Source organism: Diplotaxodon limnothrissa, linkage group LG17 (genome assembly GCF_057381915.1).
Source record: "Diplotaxodon limnothrissa isolate DT_005_m linkage group LG17, D_limnothrissa_male_GT1.1, whole genome shotgun sequence".
NCBI classification, from domain to species: domain Eukaryota; kingdom Metazoa; phylum Chordata; class Actinopteri; order Cichliformes; family Cichlidae; genus Diplotaxodon; species Diplotaxodon limnothrissa.
The window spans coordinates 16,417,633-16,440,086 of record NC_140612.1 but is presented as its reverse complement, the minus strand read 5'-3'; the positions used below and the strand labels follow the sequence as shown (position 1 = coordinate 16,440,086).

Sequence of the window (22,454 nt, the reverse complement as noted above, 5' to 3'; positions counted from 1 at the left end):
TGTCAGTTATGCTTCCCCTGATCATTCCCTCATGTGGCTCCTGACAGTCTCTTCATTTTGGAAAATCAAAATAAATAGGCATTAGTTATTTGTAAGTACTGAATATATTCCTGTATTGTTTTTCCAGGTCCTTTCAGCACCTGTCCAAGTTCAGCAGTATCTCTACAGAGAGTCCCATTTAAAAAAGTTCAATCAAGCTCCATTCTTTCTGACAATTTTAAAGTGGAGGAAAAACAGCAGCCAACAACCAAACCGACAAGCCAGCCACCCCCTTTCTTTATTCCACTGAGTGGGCTGTCACTTTGAAGAGGCGGATTAAGAACTAGTAGACACACATGCGGGTACACACATACATCAGATGCTTGTTGCCAGCTGTCTAATCACATACATGTACAAAAACATACACACGTTGCTTTAAAAAACACTAATGTGCAAATAAAACAAAAATGAGCCAAAAACCCTTTAGGTCGAGATGTCCACTGTGACTCAGTGCTCATTTTGAAAAAATGCACTGACCTTTCTCTGTCTCTCACTCGCTCGCTCTCTTTTTATCCAACACCCCCACAGCAGCACGGGCTGGTACAGGGATCCTCAAATCTAACTTCTTCAGTGGTTCATGGAAACGTGAAGTTCTCTAATGTCCTATCATTTCAAATCTCTCTTATGTTAGGAAGAGACACTTTCGAGTTATTCCACAATCAAATTATAAAACTCAAGGTGAGAAGAAAAGATGATACGTGACTCTGAGAAGCTTAAGAAAAAGTGGATACTAATACTGCGAATACTGAGATTGTTAATACCCTAAATATTTGGGAATTCACAACTATATAATTGCTCCTAAATTTGCTCTGATTCTATTGTTTTGTAGTATGTGAGTTTTCTGTTATGATTGTTGTGCTGGAAACTCACACCTGCCCATTCTGCTCTGAGTCTCCTCTGTCAGCATGACAAAACGTGTTAAAATTATACGCCAGGACCACGGGAAGAATCTGGTGCCTCACAGCAAAAAAGTCTTGCGTTCGACTCCACCACCTTGCTGTGGAGTTTGCACGTTCTCCCCGTGTTTGTGTAGGCTATCCAGGTTCTCTGGTTTCCTCCCACAGTCCAAAGACATGCAGTTGGTGAGGTTAGGTTAACTGGTGATTCTAAATAACCATAGGTTGTCTGCCTCTCTGTGTTAGCAGGGTGTACCCCATCCCTCGCCCTATCATAGATGGGATGGGCTGCAACCCTGATAAGAAAGAGGACGTGTGTATCGAGTCAGATGGACATAGCTTTGGCCAATACCCAAGTAACCAGGTGAGTCAGCAGACCCTCAGGCTTTGAAGCTTTGACTCCAGCACACTAAGGCCAGTGTACGTGGGCCAGTTTCTGAAGCGTTCATTCAAACCATACTATTAGTTTTCCTACTCCACTCCCCTCTTTTCACCACCCGTGCATTTTTGTCCCTTTAGGAATTTATGTGCATTTAGGTGTTAATAGTCTTGATCTGCTCTCCCCTGTGCTTTTGTGTTGCCACGCTTGCTAGTTGTTTGTCTCTATATTTGTCATTTCTTTTTTATCTGTCCACAAAGTCCAACCAATTGTGGAAAAGCCCTTTACAGGTCTTCTTCCTGTTAAAGGAACTTCATCCTCATAAGAGTTTGTCTAGTTATTGGCATTTTCTTTATCTTACTTTATAGCTGATCTTGAGATGACTGTTGATGAACTAATGTTATGTCAATTAAAAATAAATGAGCCAAACTGAACTGCTCGGTATTGTACCTCAGCCGAATGCTTCTGGCTTCCCAGGAACACGGGGTCCAACCATTTTGGAGACCTGGGGGCTGCAACAACTCTACAGACCAGTTTTAGCAGAAAAAAACTAATAGTAAAATTGCTGTTTTGGTTAAATGTACCCAGCCACTCACCCACCCACAACCACACACACAGTCTCGCTAGATAGATAGATAGATAGATAGATAGATAGATAGATAGATAGATGGATGTCATTTCGAATCATACTTCCTTCACAGGGATTTTGCAATTTTCTTTTAAAGTAAATTAACCAATTTACAGTACTACCTCTGCCCTTTGCTGAGCTGCCTTGTCTAGAGGACGGGTGGTTTTTCAGGGTGTGGTGACAGTGCGGTTGACTTAGTGTCTATGTCAGCCCATAGAGTTATAGCCTTACAGCTGAGGGCTTGAGGTCTCCAGATCAGGCCAACCACAGCCCACTGACGAGAAGGTCAATACTCCTCCACCAAATGTCAAACTGCTGTTTTAGGCTTGCCTTAAACTGGCATTATTATTTAGGGTACTATTGTTCTTCCCTGGTCTTTTTAGTAGTTTTTCCCTTTAAATGCCTAAATACTGCTTTAAATACTAGAGAGGATGAAAACTTACTGAGCGTTTAGCAGTATGAAACAGCCCACCTCTCACCACACACATGCACATAAATTTAAAACACAATCTTGTAATTACTAGTTCAATCAATCATCTCTAAGGTTCCACCCCCTCACTTAATTAGACAATTAACCTCCCTCAGAGGTGTAAACATGCAGCAAATCAGGCATAAACACAGCACTGTTGGTCCACAAAAACAACAGGACATAAAGGGAGTAAATTACAGGTCAGAATAAGCACACACACACACACACAGTCCAGTACCCAAACCCCGGAACAGACCTCACACTTACTGAATGACAGAGCAGAACAAGCCTCTCTTTTCTTGACTTCAAAATCTGCTCTACTTTCTTGCATTCATGATCGTTGTCCAACAAAATGTAATCTTATGATTCACATTAAACACGATACTTATATATAATCAGCATAGCTGGGATACACAGTTCAATTTGGTTTTATTTATATAGCTCCAATTCACAGCACCATTCATCTCAATGTGCTTTATACATTTATATAAGAACACTGAATTAAAACAGAAAGCACCCCAACAACAATCTGATGATGTCCTGTGAGTAAACACTTTATAAGAACCTTCAGCATGACCAGGTTTAGGGAGGGGCAGCCGTCTGCCTAGAGAAACAACAAACATATTGATATATATTTTATTTAATAGATATATATATTAAACATATTTGATTTATATTTGGTTGTATTTGAGCAGAAACTGAAGTGGCTATACACATGCCCTGTAGTTTGTGAAGTTCAGACAGTTTTTGATTTATTTATTCAGTGGGGTGGCATGTTGGTGTGGTGGTTAGCACTCAGCAGGACGGTTCTGGGTTCAAATCCAGGCTGGGGCTTTTCTCTGTGGAGTTTGTCTGTTTCCCCCATGTCTACCAGGTTATGTCCATCTATCTTCTTCTCAAAGACATGCATGCAACGGGCTAGCAACTTCCCAAGGTCAACCAGCCTCTTGCCCTGTGACAGCTGGGTTAGGCTCCTGTCCCCCCAACCCTGAACTGGATGAATAGAAGATGATGGGTGGATTAATACACATACCAGATGTTATCACGGGGAACTTATTAAGTTATTAAAGTAAATACAAATCTGCTATTAAACACTCACTTCGGGACAGTGATTCCAGCTCTTAAGCAAGCTACAGTGGAAAACAGCGCTCGTGAAGCACAGTGGGCAGCAGTACGTGATACCATAGCTGGACTGGCCATCGGGCATACCGGGCATTTGCCCGGTGGGCCGCTGGCGATTTTTTGTTTTTATGGGCCGATCGATTTTTTTTTTTTTTTTTGGAAGGGTATAAATAATGAAAGGTGTTGGATTGGCCAGTTGGTCATGATCGACTCTGGGCTGGACCAATTACAGCCGAGGAGGTCGGATGCACCCTCCCCCTTGTTTAGCAATCTTATAGACGAACTAAAGAAAATGGAGAACAAAAAAAGGAAAAAAGGTGCAGAAAAAATTAGGACCAAAAAGAAACGAGCCCTTCAGGCAGACGCTGCCAAATGTGTAAAAATAACTGAATTGTTTGGCGGTAGCTATGGCATAGCTTCCACAGATTTAGCAACATCAGCAAGTGGTGGAGGCCAGCAGGTGGATAAGGGAAAGGGGAGGCAAGAGGAGGAGAGACCGAGGCGGCCGCCGGTCATAGTGGCAGAGGAACTGAACTTCAGGCAAGAAGTTATGACCTGCTGTCTGTGTCAGATATAAACCAAGTTTAGTTGTAGTTTGTTTTCGTTGTGCTGACTTTTTACAGGCGCTTAGAATAACTGGTACTGCGTACTAGCTAGCATGACGGAGTTTATATACTGCTGGGCGGGTGCTATGAAGTTACTGATAGTAAATTTTATTTTATGCTTCAGGTTAGTTTCTCAAACTCCTCAAAATCTTAACAAATTGTGCCAATCCTTACATGTTGCACCAGGCTGATTTATCATCTAAAGTGGAGAAGTCTGTGACAGGAGAGCAGCAGAGAGAGATGGAGAGATGACTTCATGTCATCCATGAGGGATGCATTTGACATATGTTTCACATATTATAGCCCAACAAGTTACTCATAGCAATTTAAATACCAGCAATCAGTTTTTGGCAGACTTTTTGGCACAACACCGGCTATTGCAGTTAATAATACAACAGCTTCTTGCCATTTTTTGTGTTTCTTTTTATCGCTGTGTAACTGAGCTCAATGGAAAGCCTGCATGCGCTAGTACCTCTTGCCACAAGTTCCCAGAATCCTTTGCGGTTTTACCCCTGAATGACGTCACATTTTTGGTGGGCCGGTCTCTAGTCAAAATGCCCGGGCCGATTTTTTGTCCCAGTCCAGCCCTGCGTGATACACAGATGTAGGGCAATGGGGCTCTTGATCTCTGAAGCCATTTAACAGCTTATAAAAGGCTTAAATGCTTTGGCACCACCTGCTGGATGTTTCCAGTGCTGCTTTAAACAACATGACTCTAGATCAGGCTTGGCCAACTCCAGGACTCGAGTGCCGGTGTCCTGCAGGTTTTAAATAGTACTCTGGATCTACACACCTGAATCAAATGATTAGTTCATTAGTTCAAGACATGTTGAGGAGGTAATTTAGCCATTTGAATCAGCTGTGATGGATCCAGCAGGACACCGGGCCTCGAGGCCCAATTTTGCCAATACCTGAAGGTTTTCAAACAACTCTTCCTCTTCCTCTCTGGGGGATCTGCCAGCATCCACAACATTGAATTTGGAATAATATGTTGTTTGGTTATCTTTTGAATAGCATAGCTCAAAATGTGTTAAATGTATTTATGTCTGTAGCATTTTTAGCTCCCACTGGTCCACTCCTGCCACCATTGTGCACTCTTACCACTTTTTTTCCACTATGGTGACTGTGATAAGGAGGGAGCGGTTCAAAGAAAAGAGACGTTTCAGAGTCCTGTCGATGGATGGTTTGATCTAGTGAATAAAAATAGTTCTTTATGGATTAGAGACATATAATGTGCATAGATGACAGCGCTGCATGAATAACTGAGTTTGCAGTAGGAACAGGAAGCTCACTGCTGTGGTTTGTAGCTGACGTTACTGGTTAACAACCTTTAACAGATTCAGCTTCTCCACAGTAACTTTTTGAGTTTACCTTCCTACATATACTTGCATGTCCATCTGCAATCGCATTTCTGTACAAAAGTGGGGGTTTTTTCTGTGGATGAGGCTTGTTTATATATCAGTGGCATAATTGCTGGAAAGAGACTTATTTTATTTGTTGTTGAGGGTTTTTTCCATTTATTTTTTTTTTAATTGAATTTTGAATCATTGTCTTGCTCTTAAGCTTCAGGGCATGAACTGAAGCCCAGATATTCTCCTTCGGGATTTCCTGGTAGAGAGCAGAATTCATGGTTTCATTATTCACAGCAAGTCGTCCGGGTCCTGAAGCAGCAAAGCAACACACAACCATGACACAATCACCAGATCTGACTGTTGGTATGAGGTTCTTCTTCCCAAATACTGTGTAAGTTTTACTAACAGACAAGTTTTGTTTCCATCATTTTTTTGATTCTTGATCAACATGCATATATTTTCTCAAATACATTTATGAAGGATACAAATTATTTAAAAGCACAGCTTTATGTAGGGATGCATAAAAAATAAAAAGATGACAGGATATTGGAAAAACAACTTAATCACACCACTTCTTCTTCTTTCATTTATTCTTGATTAACATATGAAGCAGTGGGATTTGGTACATCAGGTGTGAGCTCCAGTAGCTCTGGTTAACCAATAAACCAGTAACCAACCAGACCTAGTGCATCATTGTAAACATAACCTTTAAAACTAAATATATCATATTTTGTTTTATTTTATTTGCAAAGAAAAAACCCAAAGTAAATTGCAACATTTATTTTTAAAGAGCAAAATGTAAATAAATGCCTGATGTTGCAAATACAACACAAATCAAAACTTAATTTGTTTTGTAAAATGTTTAACATAATTTATAATTCAGCAACAGATTCTATATTGATCAAATATTTGATATAAAATAACTCTAAAATGAATTAAGACACTACATGTAGGATTTAAATTTCCAGTTTTCCAGAACAGTTCTTGGCTTTGCAAATAATCTCTCGTCTTCCTCCTGTTTCTTACATCTTTCTCCATCTGTCAGTTTTGCACATGAATGTTTTTTTCCTCTCGCTGGAAAATACAGCAACTCTTTATTTAGCTCACAGACATGTTTTGCGAGAAAAAGTGCTTTTTGTCTTTGGTGATATTTTCTGATATTTGCTCAACCATCAACTTAAAAACTCGATTTATAGCAATATTCACTAAATATGACCATGATAACTTTATTAAATAAAAACAAGTGAGTGAGTGTGATTTAGCAGAATCGTGCTCTTCAGTTGGTCATGAACAGCTACAGACTGGTTTGATGAATTTCAGCTCCATCCGCCCCTGCTGGCTCGTCATAACCATCCTCCCTGCAGAAAAAAGACAGTGATGATCAGACAGGTTATTTGTTTAATCGCTTTTACCTGTAGCTACCTTTGAATACCGTGAGTGACTTCATAATGTAAGAAAGTGCATCCAAATTTATGTCTAATGGATGTGAATACCAGATATTTTTAAAGAAAAACAAGGTTATTAATTTCACCACCAAGTTAACTGGTAATTGTAATGCAGAAGTACAGTTTCCATTGTTGCTGTGGAGGGAGGATGTGGTCTGTGGCTTAGCTGCAGGGGAGAGGTGGTACAGTGGTTTCAGGGGCACTGCCAGGGGAGGCTGACTGACCCAGCTGTCAACGATGGTCTAATCATGCCTTACCTATTTCAGTAGCACGCTGGAGCCTGGCAGAGGGAGGACAACACTGGGCTGGCATTGAGAGACAGAGACAAAACGAAGGCGGCTATACTGAGGCCTGAAAAAGCCTTTGTAAATAAGCGTAGCCCATACACGCAGTCCAGGTACCGGTGAAGATGGTTGAGGAGCTGCCCACTCTGCATCAGGAGATTGAGGCAGTGCATCAGCAACAAGATGAGATGCTACAGACCCAGGCCACAAGACGCAGGCGTGCTCAGAGGATCCACCAGGGAGCCCTCAGCCAATGGTGGCAAGACCATGGCTCCTTGCCCCAAAGAGGAGACCCTCCATCACCACCTGAGGGAGAGGAGCTGCCCTGTTCATGTCCTAGTAACCTGTTTCTCTCTGCGTCCCTTAATTCTGATTAAAGGATGTGCCAGATTGGACTAGGTTTAACAAACTGATGGGCAATGGCATGATGGGCAATGACATGTGATGTCTGTGCTGCGCTCAGGGGGATATCACTTTGTTTTAGTTCTTGTGGATTATGCAGTGAGATGTCTCAAAGCAGCGCTGCTGCTTAGCATTTTTGCAAGGAGTGTAGCACAGATGCTGTTTTAGTTCACCTCCTGAGTCAGCATCCCAAAAGGGATACAGATGGACCACGGCACCTTGTCTCACACTTTAAAAGAACACTATGAATTATTGGGCTAAAAGTCTGTTCGGACCAGCGTCTATCACTTGCGCACTGACAGGTTAGTGGGGCATATGAAGAAGACTTTAAAGTCTACGACTCGTAGGTTCATTTACAAGGATGAACACAATTGGCATCACTGGCTAGACCCACTATTGTGGTTGTGCATGAGGTGCCGCAGGACCCTGCAGGATTTTCTTCCTTTGAGCTGCTGTTTGGCAGGAAGCCATGAAGGTTGTTGGAATTAATTAAAGAAAATGGGGAAGAAGGTACAGGAAGGCTATTAGTGTTAGGTGCATGCCATTAAGCAACTTAATTCATTTAAAAAATAATGTTACAAAAGCTTAGAAATAAAGCACACCCAGGGGGCTTGAGCTCCTGGCATAAACATATAGGTTTACAGTTCATCAGCATATTTTATTTTCATTTCAGTAGATTTTCTATTGATTTGTTGTTGTGTAAAACAAACAGCCATGGATGAAGTACGGCTGCTTCTTCAAGTCAAAGTTTGTTTATCAGGTGCCTGCTAGCTTTTTCCCAGTCAAGGTTTTAATGGTGATTACAGGAACAGTGCTGCTGTTTTGGATGCTAGAGAAATGCACCTGCACTGTGTCTGCAATGGTTCTACCTTTTCACTCTTTGATGTGTGTGTGTGTGTGTGTGTGTGTGTGTGTGTGTGTGTGTGTGTGGGCGTTGGCCTCCTTGCTCTAGGCAACGGGGCTAGCTTCTTTCTGCTAGGGAGGTTTTACTGTGTTTACTTTTTATTGCTGTTTCGTATTGTAGTAATTCAGTTTTTACATCGTTTTATACATTATCTATGCAATCACTGTGGTAGTTTGTGCTCGTGCAGCACACTGTGCTTCTGCCTAGAAATAAATGAACTTTACCCTACCCTAAAAATACTGACTAATTGTGAGGTTTGGTTTATATGCTGTGACATCGCTCATCACCGTTGCCTCCACCAGTGTGTGAACGTGAGAGTGAATGAATAGTGGAATTGTAAAGCGCTTTGAGGGTCTCGAAAAGCGCTATATAAATGCAATCCATTATTATTATTATTATTATTATTATTATTATTATTATTATTGTTTATAAAGTAAGCTATGCTTGCATTCATTTTTGCTACATGAGATTTCATATATTTCATATTTCCTCTTTTTTCCCTAAAACAAACCTTTTCTTAAGTAGTCTTTGAATAACCAGAATAATGAAGACAAGGAGAAGGAAACCGACAACAGCTGTCAGGCCGAGTAGCCAGGGCTGAAGGGATACTGGCTTGGATCCTTCTGCTGCTCTCATGCCATTTTGAACACCTGCACACACACAGACTTGCATTATTATTGGGGGGGTTCTAATCACCAGATGATATTGCACTTTGCACAGATTTCCTGTAAACCTTACCCTAAATGCTTACTCTAAACTTGGGTCTACCATAAGCTTAAACTGATTGTTTAACATCATAGTTTAAAGTATGGGTGCTTCTGTCTGTAAAAGGAAGATGAGTCCTCAGTGTGTGCAGAGAATTATAATGACATTTGTGATATCAATGCATAACTGTAAATAAAGTGAAAGCCAATTTAAATTAATTTGTATGTTTTTAATGACATAATCATTTTTTTAAATTTGACGTTAGGCTCAGAACTGCTCCTTATCAAAAACAGAGCGAGTCAGAAGGACAGAGTTTACATTCTATTCATTTCGATAGACCTGGTAATTATATGTAACCTGGTGGAAGCAGTTTGTAGGAATAATTGTTCCTACAGGTTCACACCGCACTGCAACAAGGGTCTCATATGTGACATCTTCAATCATTAATGAACAAAATATGGAAACAAAGTTGAGTAACAAAGAAAACACATTTTATGGTACCACAAAGTGCCATAGTTAGACAGATTAGTGTTTCACAAGAACAAGCATTTTAGCGTTTAAGGACACCAGGTTAAAATAAATCAAGTAACTAAACAATGACCTAACGTCTGAGCTGTAAACAGTATAGCAGATAAAAGAAAATCAGACACACCGACGCACATATATGTAGACAGCAAGACGATATAACCCACACTTGTTTGTAGTAAGAAATACAGAATTACATATGAATTCAAACAGAAGGCGGGACATGTTTTACCTCTGTCAGCTAAGCAGATGGTGGCACACAGCAGCACGCATGACAAAAATATTTTCATTGTGAATTCAGACCAAGTCGATCCAACAGCTCACTAGAAATGGGACTCCAGCTCACCTGACTTTCTGAGAAAACACATGCACCTAACACTAACTGGGGTCAAAGTTCACAGTCCACACAGATAATATCACAGAAAGTTATTGTGCTCTTACATTTCAGCATTTTCACGTGGTTCATGTACAGCCATAGGCCTCATAAGGGACAATAGTTAATTAGGCGAGCACTGCTGAGTAAAAATCACAGGGCCATTACAAAGAATCTGAATATACTGAAATATTTTATAGCTTTAACAGCAGCAGTTTAACTTGATTGCTGAGCCTAGATTATCCAAGTGGCATTCTGGGCAAAAAAACAAACAAACAAAAGCGCTTCTTTCTGCACTAACATAATAATCTGGGTAGGCTATGTAAGAGAATGAAACAAGTAGGAGTTAGGTAAGCAAAGGAAAGCAGAGGACAAGAAAAAAAGGTGTGCCATTTTTATGGAAGTTGCCTACTGAGAATTGCTTTGCTCAACATTAAAGTTGCTGAGAAAATCTTCAGTATGCCGACATGTCTGTGTCCTGATGGTAGATTTAACATGAACTCGAAGAAATTAGATTTGAACTCATAAATAAACTTTGTCTCTGTTTTCAATCTAATGTCTGATTCGATCATTCAAAAACATTAGTGAATTTTTATTAGGATATTTCCTTTGTGGATGGATGTATACACCGTGTGTACATCTATCTTAGAGTCTCAGAGCTTATCCCAGCTGCTATGTGATGAGAGGCAAAGTACAAACTGTAGCACAGCAATTTAGAGTCATTAATCTAACCTAACTCTAATTACCTCGGGAGGAAGCTCCAGAGAAAACCCACGCTGGAGAGACCCACGGTGAGAACATGCAAACTCCACACAGAAAAATCAGATCATGGTGGATTTGAACCCGAGACCAGGGATGGGAGTTTTGATGCTGACGTTTCCTCACTGTGTCGAGCTCCCAAAGCACAGATGTTTCGAAATACTGCTCTGAAGTGGGGTATCACTGGTGCTCTTATGGTTTTCAGATTGTTTGTGCCAAAAAGCGATGGTCTGCCAAAAAGTGATTACCAGTATTTAAACTGCTGAAAGTAATTTGTTGTCTTTAATATGTGAAACATATGTCAAATCCATCCCTCATGAATGACATCAAGTCACAAACAACATTTCTGCCACGAGGTAGAAGCTGTAATCAGTTTTTTTTGGCAAAGTGACTTGTATATATTGCTTATTTGTCCAGTTAAAAAGTCTTGTTGACATTAAAAATGTATTTTTGAAGAGAGACCTGGCCAAGAAAGCAGCAGAAATGGCAACAAGTATAACAATAGTCCTATAAAGATATTTTAAGTGGCCAAACACTAATCACTACTAATCACTACTCAGGACCTTTTTACTGTGGTAACCTTAAATGCTATGTCATAATCAATATAATAATCATAATTTTTTAAGCCTTTCTATTGAAATCTAGCTGGCTAGTATCCATCAGACATCGGTGTCCACGGGTATGTAAGCTCACGATCCCTGTATGTCTGTCACTGAGGCTTTGATGCAATATAACTGCAGCTGGAGCTGAACTCCTGAACATTTAGCGCCCCCTGTTGAACCCTTTGATATGACAGCGTGTGTAACCTGAGTGTGCGAAATACTTCCAAGACCACATCAAGCCAGAGTTTGAGTCGTAGATTTTTAAGTTTTAAATGTCACTTGTTCGTGTTTAAAGGATATTTTATTTCTTATGCCGCATAAATCGATTGATTAGAAGACAAAGTGTGAATAAAGGACTTTTATTCTGAAGGATCGTAAACGGAAACGCTTTTAATTTTGGCGGAAGGCTGTGGGTGGGTGAGGTGCTGAGGTTAAACATCAGCTGAGTTCAACGCGGGTTTATTTCACCATGTCTCGATTCAAAGGGGGGTGTAAGGATTCTCTGGCGGGCTTTAGGGTGCAAACGGCAGAGCCGACTGTTCCGTACGGCCTGCTGAAGGCGGCCCGGAAGAGCGGGCAGCTCAACCTGTCCGGCCGAGGACTGAAAGAAGGTAATTTTATGTTAGCTCACACATACAGCACCACTAAAAGACCAGATCTGCCATTGATTTAATAAAAAAAAGTAACCTAATATATTATAATATATAATAATAATAATAATAATAATAATAATAATAATAATAATAATAATAATAATAATAATATGACTACACGTTTTCTTCCTCGCTGGACTTCTTTCAGTATATATTTTGACTGAACAAACTGAACCTTGATATTCCCATATTGCTCATGTTTGAACACTGACACATGATCCTGCCTGTTTCCAAAAAGTATATTTTACGCCAGTGTAAGTCTCTCTGCTTAATCTACACTGCTTGTTAATGTAATCATGTAATCAACCGGCCACATGACAGCAACCCATTTATTCATGTAGACAGGGTTAAGACGACCTGAGTATAAATAGAGTATGAGAATGGGGAAGAAAGGGGATCTAAATGACTTTAAAAGTGGGAGGATTGTTGGTGCCAGTCTGGCTGGTGAGTATTTCAGACACTGCTGATCTGCTGGGATTTTCCTGCACAACCATCACCGGGGATTACAGAGCATAGTCTGAAAAAGAGAAATGTCTGGTGAGCAGCAGTTATCTGGGGGAAAATGCTTTGTTGATGCCAGAGATCAGAGGAGAATGGTCACAACACTTTGACCTGTTAGGAAAGCAACAGCAATTAAAAAAAAAAAAAAAAAAGTTAGCTAACAAAGTCAGACAGATAAGGCTGAAATGGTTTGGACATGTGCAGAGAAGGAATAGTGTGTGTATATATTTGATGGATGATGATGAAGATGGAGCTGCCAGGCAGAAGGAAGAGCTTTATAGATGTAGTAAAGGAAGATATGTAGAGGGTTGGTATGGCAGAGGATGCTGAGTGAGATGGAGGCAGATCCACTGTGGCGACCTTCTGAAAGGTAGGCCCAGCCGGACAAAGTTTATTGTTCTTGTTGCTGTTGCAAAGGTTAAGATGAAACCTGGGGTCCAGGAATTTATTGGCTTTGTTACTTTGTGACTCGTACCATGTTGTGCATACCTTCATGGCAATGGTCTCTTTCCACAAAAAAATTACACTGGCCTTTGTTGTGTCAGGTGAATGGTAAATGGCCTTTATTCATGCTTATACAACTTGCCTCATTCATCCATTCACACAAGCATAGGTTTATGGTTTGTCTAAGTAAGCGCTTTCTAACATTTGCACGCATTCATATTCTGATGGATTCATCGGAGAACACACAGGGTTAAACCTTGCCCAAGGATATTTGGCATGGGAGCAGCCAGGGATCGAATTTCAACCTTAGTAGATGACCTGTTCTATCTTGTGAGCTACAGGCACCACTTTTTCTTACTACTACTATTATTTTTATTATTATTATTATTATTATTATTATTATTATTATCATCATGGGAGCATAATCCTATTTTTACTTTCATGTTGTAGGCCAGTTATGTGAATGAAAAAGTGTTATGGTTGGGGTTAGGCAAGTAAAAATTAGGCTTGAGTCTCCAGGACATGAAATGAATTTAATGTCACCAATACTGCGTAGAAACCCGACTAACACGTGGCTCAGTTCCCCAGAACGTCTATCGTCTAAACATCGACACACCAGAGGAGGCCCAGCAGAATGTGTCCTTTGGAGCAGCAGATCGCTGGTGGGAGCAGACAGACCTCACAAAACTACTGCTCTCATCCAATCAGATTACATTATTGTCAGATGACATCAGCCTGCTGCCTGGACTGACTACACTGGATGTAAGTAGTAGAAGCCTCAATCAACAAGCTAGCTGAGTGTATGTCTATTATTTGTGTGTGTGTGTGTATATATATATATGTGTATATATTACTTTTTTTTGGGGGGGGGGGGGGGGGGGGGGGGGGGGTTCTCATGTTTTGGTTTTTTTTTTCTTCCCCTCAATAATAAGCTAATTGCTAATGCTGTGTTAGTCAGAGACAATACATTCAACTAACCTAACAATGCAGTAAAACTATGTTGAACAAAAGCTGATTAGAACATATATTTCTGTTTTTAAATGGTAAATGGACTGATTCTTATGTAGCGCTTTTCTACTCTCCCGGAGCACTCAAAGCGCTCTATACAACATGCCACATTCACCCAATCACACCAGTTCTCACAAGCACTGCCTCTATACTTAGTGCTTTCTAACTACTTGTGATACAGTGCATGAAAGCTACCAGCAAAGATCAAAACCGTTTTATTGTACCAGGCTGTAAACGGGACTGTATGGGCAATTGTCTCAGAATTTAAAACTAGCCTCAAGTGCTGATTAGAGGAAATGCAGTTTCTGTTTTCACCTGTGAAAATTATGACTTGAAATCCAGCTAATAAACAAAAAATGTCAACTTTTGTTTTACCAGCTACATGACAACCAGTTAAGTAGTTTACCCAGTGCTTTGGGAGAACTGCAGAATCTTCAACAGCTGCGACTCAGGTACACACACTCACACACACCATAAGTCCATAATCCTAATGGAAAAGAGAAATCTGAAAAAGTTTGTGCTCACTCATAATACTCCAATAAAATATCTTATGTTACAATACTGTGCAACAGCCACCCCAGTTTGTTTACATTTTGCCAGGAAAATAGATGTAGCGGTTTATTGAAATGTGCAGATACACATGGAAATACAGTATGTAAGGTGTGTAATGTGTTTGAAAGTCAGTATGTGGTATGACCACCTTTTATTTTACAGCCCAGCCTGAACTCTGGTACTCAACCACAGTCTGGACTATGGTTCAGTGGGTTAGCGCAAAAGCAATCTCCCTGTAGAGTGTGTTTGTGGCTGGAGGCCGTGTACAGACTGTGCAGTATACCCGGTCTGCTGGCCAGTCTTGTGTCCACTGGAACCACAGAGGGAGTTTGTAATCGGTTCTGTTAGTTTGTCCACAGTCCAGTTTCCAAGATGTCAGCTTCAAATTCTCTGTGATGATCGATAACGGCTCAAGCTCATTTAGTTTTGGTGAAAATCAGGTTTGGTTGCACCAAATATGAAAATCAGTAAAAACTTTCATTACCCAAAATTAGTTATGTATTGTTTTCAAACTTCACAGTAGCAGACTAGGCCTTGGGTAACATGAATACTTAGGTTGGCTAAGGCGAACTAAAAAACATTTAAAGAAACCATATCAAGTCATATGTCGTGTGAAAGTGCAGGAAAGAGCTGTACACTTTATTTTTTCAAGATGTCACAATAGATCTAAAACTCTCAAGTTTGTACAGCTTATGGAAGCCAAAGATTTCAGCCACGTCTGCTTCAATCATATGGATAAAGCTAAAATACACCATTTTATGATGTAATCCTTCAAGGTCAAAAGTCAAAGTCACACGAGTTAAGAAAAAGCTTTAGTTTCTGTTGGATCAACTCCAAACTTCAAAACAATATATTAGTCATTGGAGAACAAAACCTAGTTTTCTTTGTTTGAGCTCTTTAATGTTTAGTTTAACTCTTCATAATCATACGTACAACAGTACAAAAGAGAGACGAGCAAAACAGTAAATGAAGACTAAATACAGAATTTGCTGGAGCTATCAGTCATTTTAGTAATGGAGTGTCCTATTGATTATTCCACCAGTTCATTGCATAAGAAATACTTGTGCCTTATTAATGAGCAATAATAAATATTCAAAAGAGAAGACACTGCAGGTCTTTCATAAATGAGGTCTTCATTGATTTCTATTTTAGAAATTGCAGTACTTTAATAATTTAAGTGCATTAAACAGCTGTCAAAAAACAAATGATGTATTTACATGCATTTAAGTGTGCAAGTGAAAGAGAGGGCTTGTGTCTGCAGTCCTTTAAGAAGCATGCGGGGGCTGCAGTGAAGAAAAGTGAGCATATCAGCATTCTGAAGTTGGCAATAACTAGTGATCTGTTGTGTTTTTGTTCTGTGTGGCCAGTCATAATCAGTTAGACTCTCTGCCAGTTGAGATGTGTACTCTAAAGAACCTCCGTAGCCTCACACTGCAGCAGAATCTGCTGGAGAACCTGCCAGAGGATCTGGGACAGCTCGCGAACCTCACAGAGCTGGTAACTAATGCATAATGCATGCACTCTAGTGTGTCTTCCTCTCTCTCCTGTATTGGAAATGCATTGATAATCCATTTATTTCCCAATTAAAACAAAGTGGAATGAAAGACTGAAATGAAATGATGGTCAATTTCTGTCCATCCTGTTGAATGATTAAAGGACGCGTCTAGCAACCAGCTGAAGAGCCTGCCCTCCAGTTTCGGGTGTCTCGTCAGTTTACAGAAAGTGAACCTGTGTCGCAACCAGCTTAGCGGGCTCCCAGACAGCCTAGCCCGGCTCACAAGTAAGAGTTGCAGAAGTGCTTACAAATAAGTTGTGAATGAGAAAGCGTTTGTTCCGGCGTAACAAATTATTCCATCCATTTATTTTCTTCAAAAGCAGCTCGCAGGTTGGCGACCACACCGAATAGATGTTTATAAAAAGAATGCAATAATATAGATTTGACATAAAATATGCACTAAAGTATAAACATCTATGTATGCATATGACCACAGCCTTATAATTAATAGTCTGATAGACATCAAGATGACCAGAAACAGACGAGGATCAGGAGAAAAAACAGCCACTGGTGACAAATGTATTTGTGGTTTGAGGAGAAACGGTAGAGAACTGGGCAGGTGTTTTGTTTAGTGAAGGACCATAGCTATTGTTAGCTAATGTTGTTTTATTGAATAATAACATAACTCTGTGCATATTCAGATATATCAGAATTGATTTTGTTTACTGTTGGAGAATTGGTGCTTATCTAAAAGATGAAGATCAGCTGCTATAAAGCAAAGCAAAGCACAAGCAAGTGACTAGAGGGAGTGTGACAGAGGGTAATGTTTGATGCTCACATTCACACCTATGGCAGACTTCGATGTTCAGATCAGTTGCATTAAAAAAAACAGCAACAATAGTTCATGCAGAGCCTTTCTTTTGTTTTTTAAATTTCATTGTCCTCCTGAAAAATAAACGACGGCTTCAATGCCGATTTTTGTGGTCGTGCCGGGTGGATTTTGAATGAATATCCAGCAAAGCTGCAACAGCATCATGGCTCCTCCTCTTGTTTCCTTCTTGTAAATTCACTGGAATTTTATTTGTTTGCTTGGGGTTCTTTTACCCCCCAGGTAGAACAATGGTGCAGTAATCAGCACGGACACCTTATAACAAGGTTCTGTGTTTAAATCTTTGTATTTATTTCTGGATAACACAATAGTGTCATTTTATGTCTGCCATAATGTTCCACACAACAGAAAATATTAATATAAGACAAACTCGTGAATGAATAGGTCACAGTAGTACAGCTTGAGCTTTATTTTGGGCAGCTCTCTCTGTATTTTTATGTTTGCTACAAGCTGGCCAATAATTCCCCAAGATGTGGGTGGAGGGACAACAAGTTATTTCTTTGACATACACTAAGGCCCTGTAATAAGATGGGCATGTCAGCAGCTGAAAGTTGTGTTACTTTTTCTGGCTTTTTTGAACTCTGGTTTAATTTGGCAGATGTTAAGCTGCTGGACTGCAGTGACAATCAGCTGACTGAGATTCCTGAAAGCCTATCGGAGATGCTCGCTCTGGAGCAGCTTTACCTTAGACATAACAAGCTCTGCTTCCTCCCAAAGCTCCCCGCACCTGCGCTCAAGGTATTAACAGCAAAATGATGTTCCAGGAATTAAAACTCCTTTGTGGTGTGAGTGAAGCTGACGGTATTGGAGCAATGACCAAATCGCTCTGCGCTCTGTATTGTGTCTGAGACATGCTTCTGTGCATCCATTACTCTGGCAGTGCAGAAAGATGTAACTGTGTGTGTGCGTGTGTGTGTGTAGGAGTTATATGTGGGGAACAACCAAATTGAGCAGTTGCAGACGGAGCAGCTATCCTGCCTGACAGCCATCTCTCTTCTGGAACTCAGAAACAACAAGATCAAAATAGTCCCTGAAGAGATCACTTTACTGAGTACGCTAACGCGCCTTGACCTCACCAACAATGACATTACCAGGTAAGCTTTCAGTATGATGACACACTGCTCAGTAAACCTTTTATACCTGCAAGCAGCCAGGATGCGACTGAATTCAGCTGGAAGGAAATATAATCACTGCTCTACACTGAGAGCAGCTGCATCAAGTTTCTAGTGCCATTAGTCTGAATTTATGCCTAATTTGTATTTTATTCTCGTTTTCTTTATTTCAAGTATTTCTTGATGTTATATCTGAAAAGTGTCCACCTTTTCAGAGTAAATCCTAGCAGGTAGATTTTCATACAAATAATATTTTGTGTCCTGCCAGCCTTCCAGCGTCACTCAGCCTGCTGCCCAATCTGAACGTGCTGCTGTTGGAGGGAAACCCTCTGCGAGGAATCAGGAGAGACATCCTCTCTGTAGGTGACACATGAGGACTCAAATACAGAGTATGCATGGTAAAACAGAGGAAAGGAAGAGAGAAAGGAAACGTGGCAGCTGAATATGTAAAAACACTGAAATCTGCATTTACAGGATTATATGGAGAAGTTGTAATACAACGTGAATTCCAGAAAAGTTGGAATGTTCTTTAAATTTAAAAACTAAAAGACTTTTAAATCACATTAAATATTATTATCTTTGAGTAATTCATTATCTGCAGTACATAATATCAAGAAAATATTCAGAGAATCTGGAGAAACGTTGTCTTTTCTTACAGAAAGGAACCAGTGAGCTTCTGAAGTATTTGAGAGGAAGAGTTAAAGGTAAAGTGGTTTTTTGCCCTACCTGTATATGTAAATGGGATACTAACTAGTAGTTATGCTATATAAATGAACATGCTAACACCTTATTAATACCCTAATAATGCTTAGTAGTGTGATGGTATTGCTATCAATGCTTTAGTTCTTCTTGTCCTGGGTGCAAATCTACAGATTCTGCTGTCCTTACATGATCTTTTGTCTGTTTTTTGTAGAGGAGCCTGACAAAACAGATGGAGGAGATACAGCTATGATGTTACCCAGCCAGGCCAGGGTCAATGTGCATGACATTAAAACTCTCAAGCTGTTGGCATACAGGTTAGTTATATAGACTGGTTTCTGCATTTCCACAGGAATGTGCATGTACTCCGTCAGGGAATCAGAAAACTATACTCACCAGGCTCTTTGTGCTGGTTTTTATCTTTGCTTTGTGCTGTTGGATTTGTCTTCATACCTAAATACTAAGAGAAAGATCATATGTGTCTTCATCCGGATAGGGGTTTGTGTTGGTGTGTGGGACTTTAGCCTCAGGCTTATAGTGTTAAATGGTGATTACAGGTCATTTTATGGAGAAACACAAAAGTAATGTAACGAGTAGTTACATTACTTTACATTACTAGGTTTATATCTGGGACTCTCCACCATTTGACCTTAGAACTGAAGAAGCTTCTCGGATGAGAGGTGAAACGTCTTCAAGTAACGTAAAGAAGTCCAGATGCTTTTCTTTGCAAGCTCCTTTGACTGTAACGAGTAGTGTAACAAATGACTGACTCGTGGGAGTAATTAAGTAACGTACGCCATTACTTTTAATGTTCTGTGTAATAATTACTGTTTTGGAGTAATGACCCAACACTGATCCCAACAAAGAGGAGAAATACCCCCAACATGCACAAACATTTGACCACATCATGCAATTAATTTGCAGAATGTAAAGTCTGTGATATGCAGTTTAGTTATGGTGGTAGCTCACAAAGTAGCGCCAATAGCAATCGATGCGAGAATGAATAGTTAATCAAGTGGACAAGGGATCGAGACAATGGAATTGCTAAATTCTTATCAATTCCCATGCCTAATAATTATTGGTTATTACAGTATATTTACGCTAAATACTCCAATGTGAATGTGTTTGTGACCAGTGACAAGCAAGCAGGGAGTATCCCAGAGGAGCTGTTTGATGGTGCAGCTGGTCAGAGCATTGCCACAGTTAACTTCAGCAAAAACCAGCTGACTTCAGTTCCTCCCAGGTACACGCACACTCCCTCGCTCTCTTTCTTTCACACACAGAGCATCACTGTGTGACAGACGGTAAAGCCCCAACAAAAAGCCATTTTAATGCAGATGATTGCAGGCTAATCACACTTCTGTCTGCAGGCTGGTGGAATTCCAATCTTCGCTGTCAGAAGTCAATCTGGGTTTCAATAGACTGATCAGCTGTTCACCTGACATCTGCAAGTTACTCCAGCTTACACACATCGATCTCCGGTACGCAGACACAGCCGACACTCAGATATGGACAGAATCTATTTCAGGAAGCTCCCATTTATTATATAATATGCAAATTTTGAGTCCAAAGTACAGAAAGGACAGAAATCCACCGCATCATTCATGTGTGTGTGTGTGTGTGTGTGTTTGTGTGTTCTTTTGCTTTATTTTTGCCTTTCTAAATCAGACACCACATCATTGCAAACCACTGCCAACATTTTAGCTCTGGAGTCTCCCGTCCTGTCCTGTTTAAATTAAGCTATAATCTGACATTACATAATAATGGGTGTTGTTTTTAGTACTAGTCAGTAAGATGTATGAAACCTCTGAAAAGGGAAGGGTCAGGTGTTAATATTTTATGCTGTATTTGTTTCTTTCGTTTGTTTTAGGAATAATCAGCTGAGTGATTTACCGTCTGAAATGCAGAACTTAACTAAACTACGTTCCATTATCCTCGTTTACAACAGGTAACTTAACTCCACATTGCAGCCCCATCATCCAGCATTTTTTCATCACACCCCGCACACACATACGCAGCTGCTCGAGGGAGCAGCCACAGCAGTCCCAGCGCCTTACTTGGATTCCTCCTTGATGTCTGATCAGCTCTGAGGCGATCCTGACATGGCTTGCACATTACTCCATAAAGCACTTCAGTGCTGTTAGCTTGTAATGTTGTGTGTTGTGATGTTCCATATACAGCTTGTGATCCATTGCAAGACCTTCCCTTGACTGACCTTTCTGAGCACCACATCTAAGCACTAAATAAAGAAGAGTGTGCAGGATGGAAAGATGGAACTCAGTGGGATGTGATCTAAACCTCTGCCCTTAGCAGCTTAGCATGAAGCATCCACTGTTGTCTTACTCGATCTGATTCCACAAGGGATGTCAGCTGACATGTTGATTCCTGCCTACAGTATGTTGTACAGTTTGGACCTCAGAATATGATGCTGTGCATTGAAAATGAAGTTAATCACAGACTAGACAATGATCCTCTGCTCTCATGAAACTAATAAGAAAAATATGTTATCGTCATGGTCTTAGCTACAAATCGCTTCACGTTGTTGTCACGGAGTTCGGCCTCCTCGCTTTGTGGCTCATAAACTGTAGGTAATGGAGCACATGTACAGTGGTTCAGTAAGTTGGCCTGTCTGACCTGTGTTTGTGTACTCGGTGTATTTCTGTTGCTCACAGGTTCAAATCTTTCCCTGACGTCCTGTATGAGACCCTTTCTCTGGAGACTATATTGCTTGCTAATAACCAGGTGTGTGAGGTGGATCCTAGTCGCCTGATGAAATTGACTCATCTGTCAACACTAGATCTGGCAAACAATGACCTGCTCAACATCCCTCCTGAACTGGGCCTGTGTACCAGCCTCAGGTAAGGACCTTACTCATTATTTATTTTATTTTTTTAAGTGAGATCACTTTATCCTGCTGGATAAAGCAGATGCTGACAACGTTTATCTTTGAGGACAGAATTTGAAGTTATAAATGACAATATATGCTTCTGTGAGCATGTCACAAAATGCTAAATGGCAATAATATCGTACCATGAGTGAAGTATCATGATAATATCATATCATGGGCTGTCTGCTGATTCCCACCTCTATACCATAAGTGCATCTACTTAAAATCGCAGCCGAGTTTGGAAACTGTGTAAATTCCTGTAAGATGTACAATAAATTCCTCACAAAATGAGTTGAATTTGGTGTTGTTCCTCAGGTGTCTGAGTCTGGAGGGAAATCCTTTCCGCACACCCAGAGCAGCAATTGTGGCCAAAGGAATAGATGCACTGATGGAGTATCTGCGCAGCCGCATACCAACGTGATTTGTGACCATGTTTGGAGGAGAGCACCACCACCGTGATCAAGACGTTTAAATGCAATCTTTTTACATTTTTTCACACATCTATGAAAAATGGTGCAGACTGCTTTTTGAAGATGTTAAGGGTAATAAAATTAAACCATTGATCTGTTTTTCTTTTTTCCATGGATGCGAGTCAGAATAGGATTTATATTGTTCGCTATTCTGCGGGCAGCACTTCTCCAAATAAAGTTGTTTGGCTAATTGTGACCGGTGTGAATTTCATAACATACTAAGTACAGCTAATAGCCCACTAAAAGTATGAAAAC

General features: G+C 40.3%; 1 protein-coding gene across 1 annotated transcript; it reads left to right on the top strand.

Moving 5' to 3' along the window:
- The first annotated feature begins 11,918 nt into the window (after positions 1-11,918).
- On the top strand, positions 11,919-22,312 carry lrrc40 (leucine rich repeat containing 40). The gene is made up of 15 exons (XM_085375947.1): positions 11,919-12,100; positions 13,668-13,849; positions 14,474-14,547; positions 16,015-16,144; positions 16,304-16,427; positions 17,630-17,769; positions 17,953-18,125; positions 18,412-18,502; positions 18,802-18,847; positions 19,057-19,159; positions 19,978-20,085; positions 20,213-20,323; positions 20,713-20,790; positions 21,515-21,700; positions 22,045-22,312. Exons 1-15 carry the CDS (start codon positions 11,959-11,961, stop codon positions 22,148-22,150), a joined length of 1,794 nt encoding a protein of 597 aa, XP_085232073.1. The 5' UTR covers positions 11,919-11,958; the 3' UTR covers positions 22,151-22,312.
- The last annotated feature ends 142 nt before the right edge of the window (positions 22,313-22,454 follow it).

Bases quoted from the DNA above. Each gene is read 5' to 3' on its own strand.
- lrrc40 (XM_085375947.1), top strand. From the start codon at position 11,959: ATGTCTCGATTCAAAGGGGGGTGTAAGGATTCTCTGGCGGGCTTTAGG. The intron at 16,145-16,303 runs GTAACTAATGCA...GAATGATTAAAG, and splicing joins TCGCGAACCTCACAGAGCTG to GACGCGTCTAGCAACCAGCT. The intron at 18,126-18,411 runs GTAAGCTTTCAG...GTGTCCTGCCAG, and splicing joins ACCAACAATGACATTACCAG to CCTTCCAGCGTCACTCAGCC.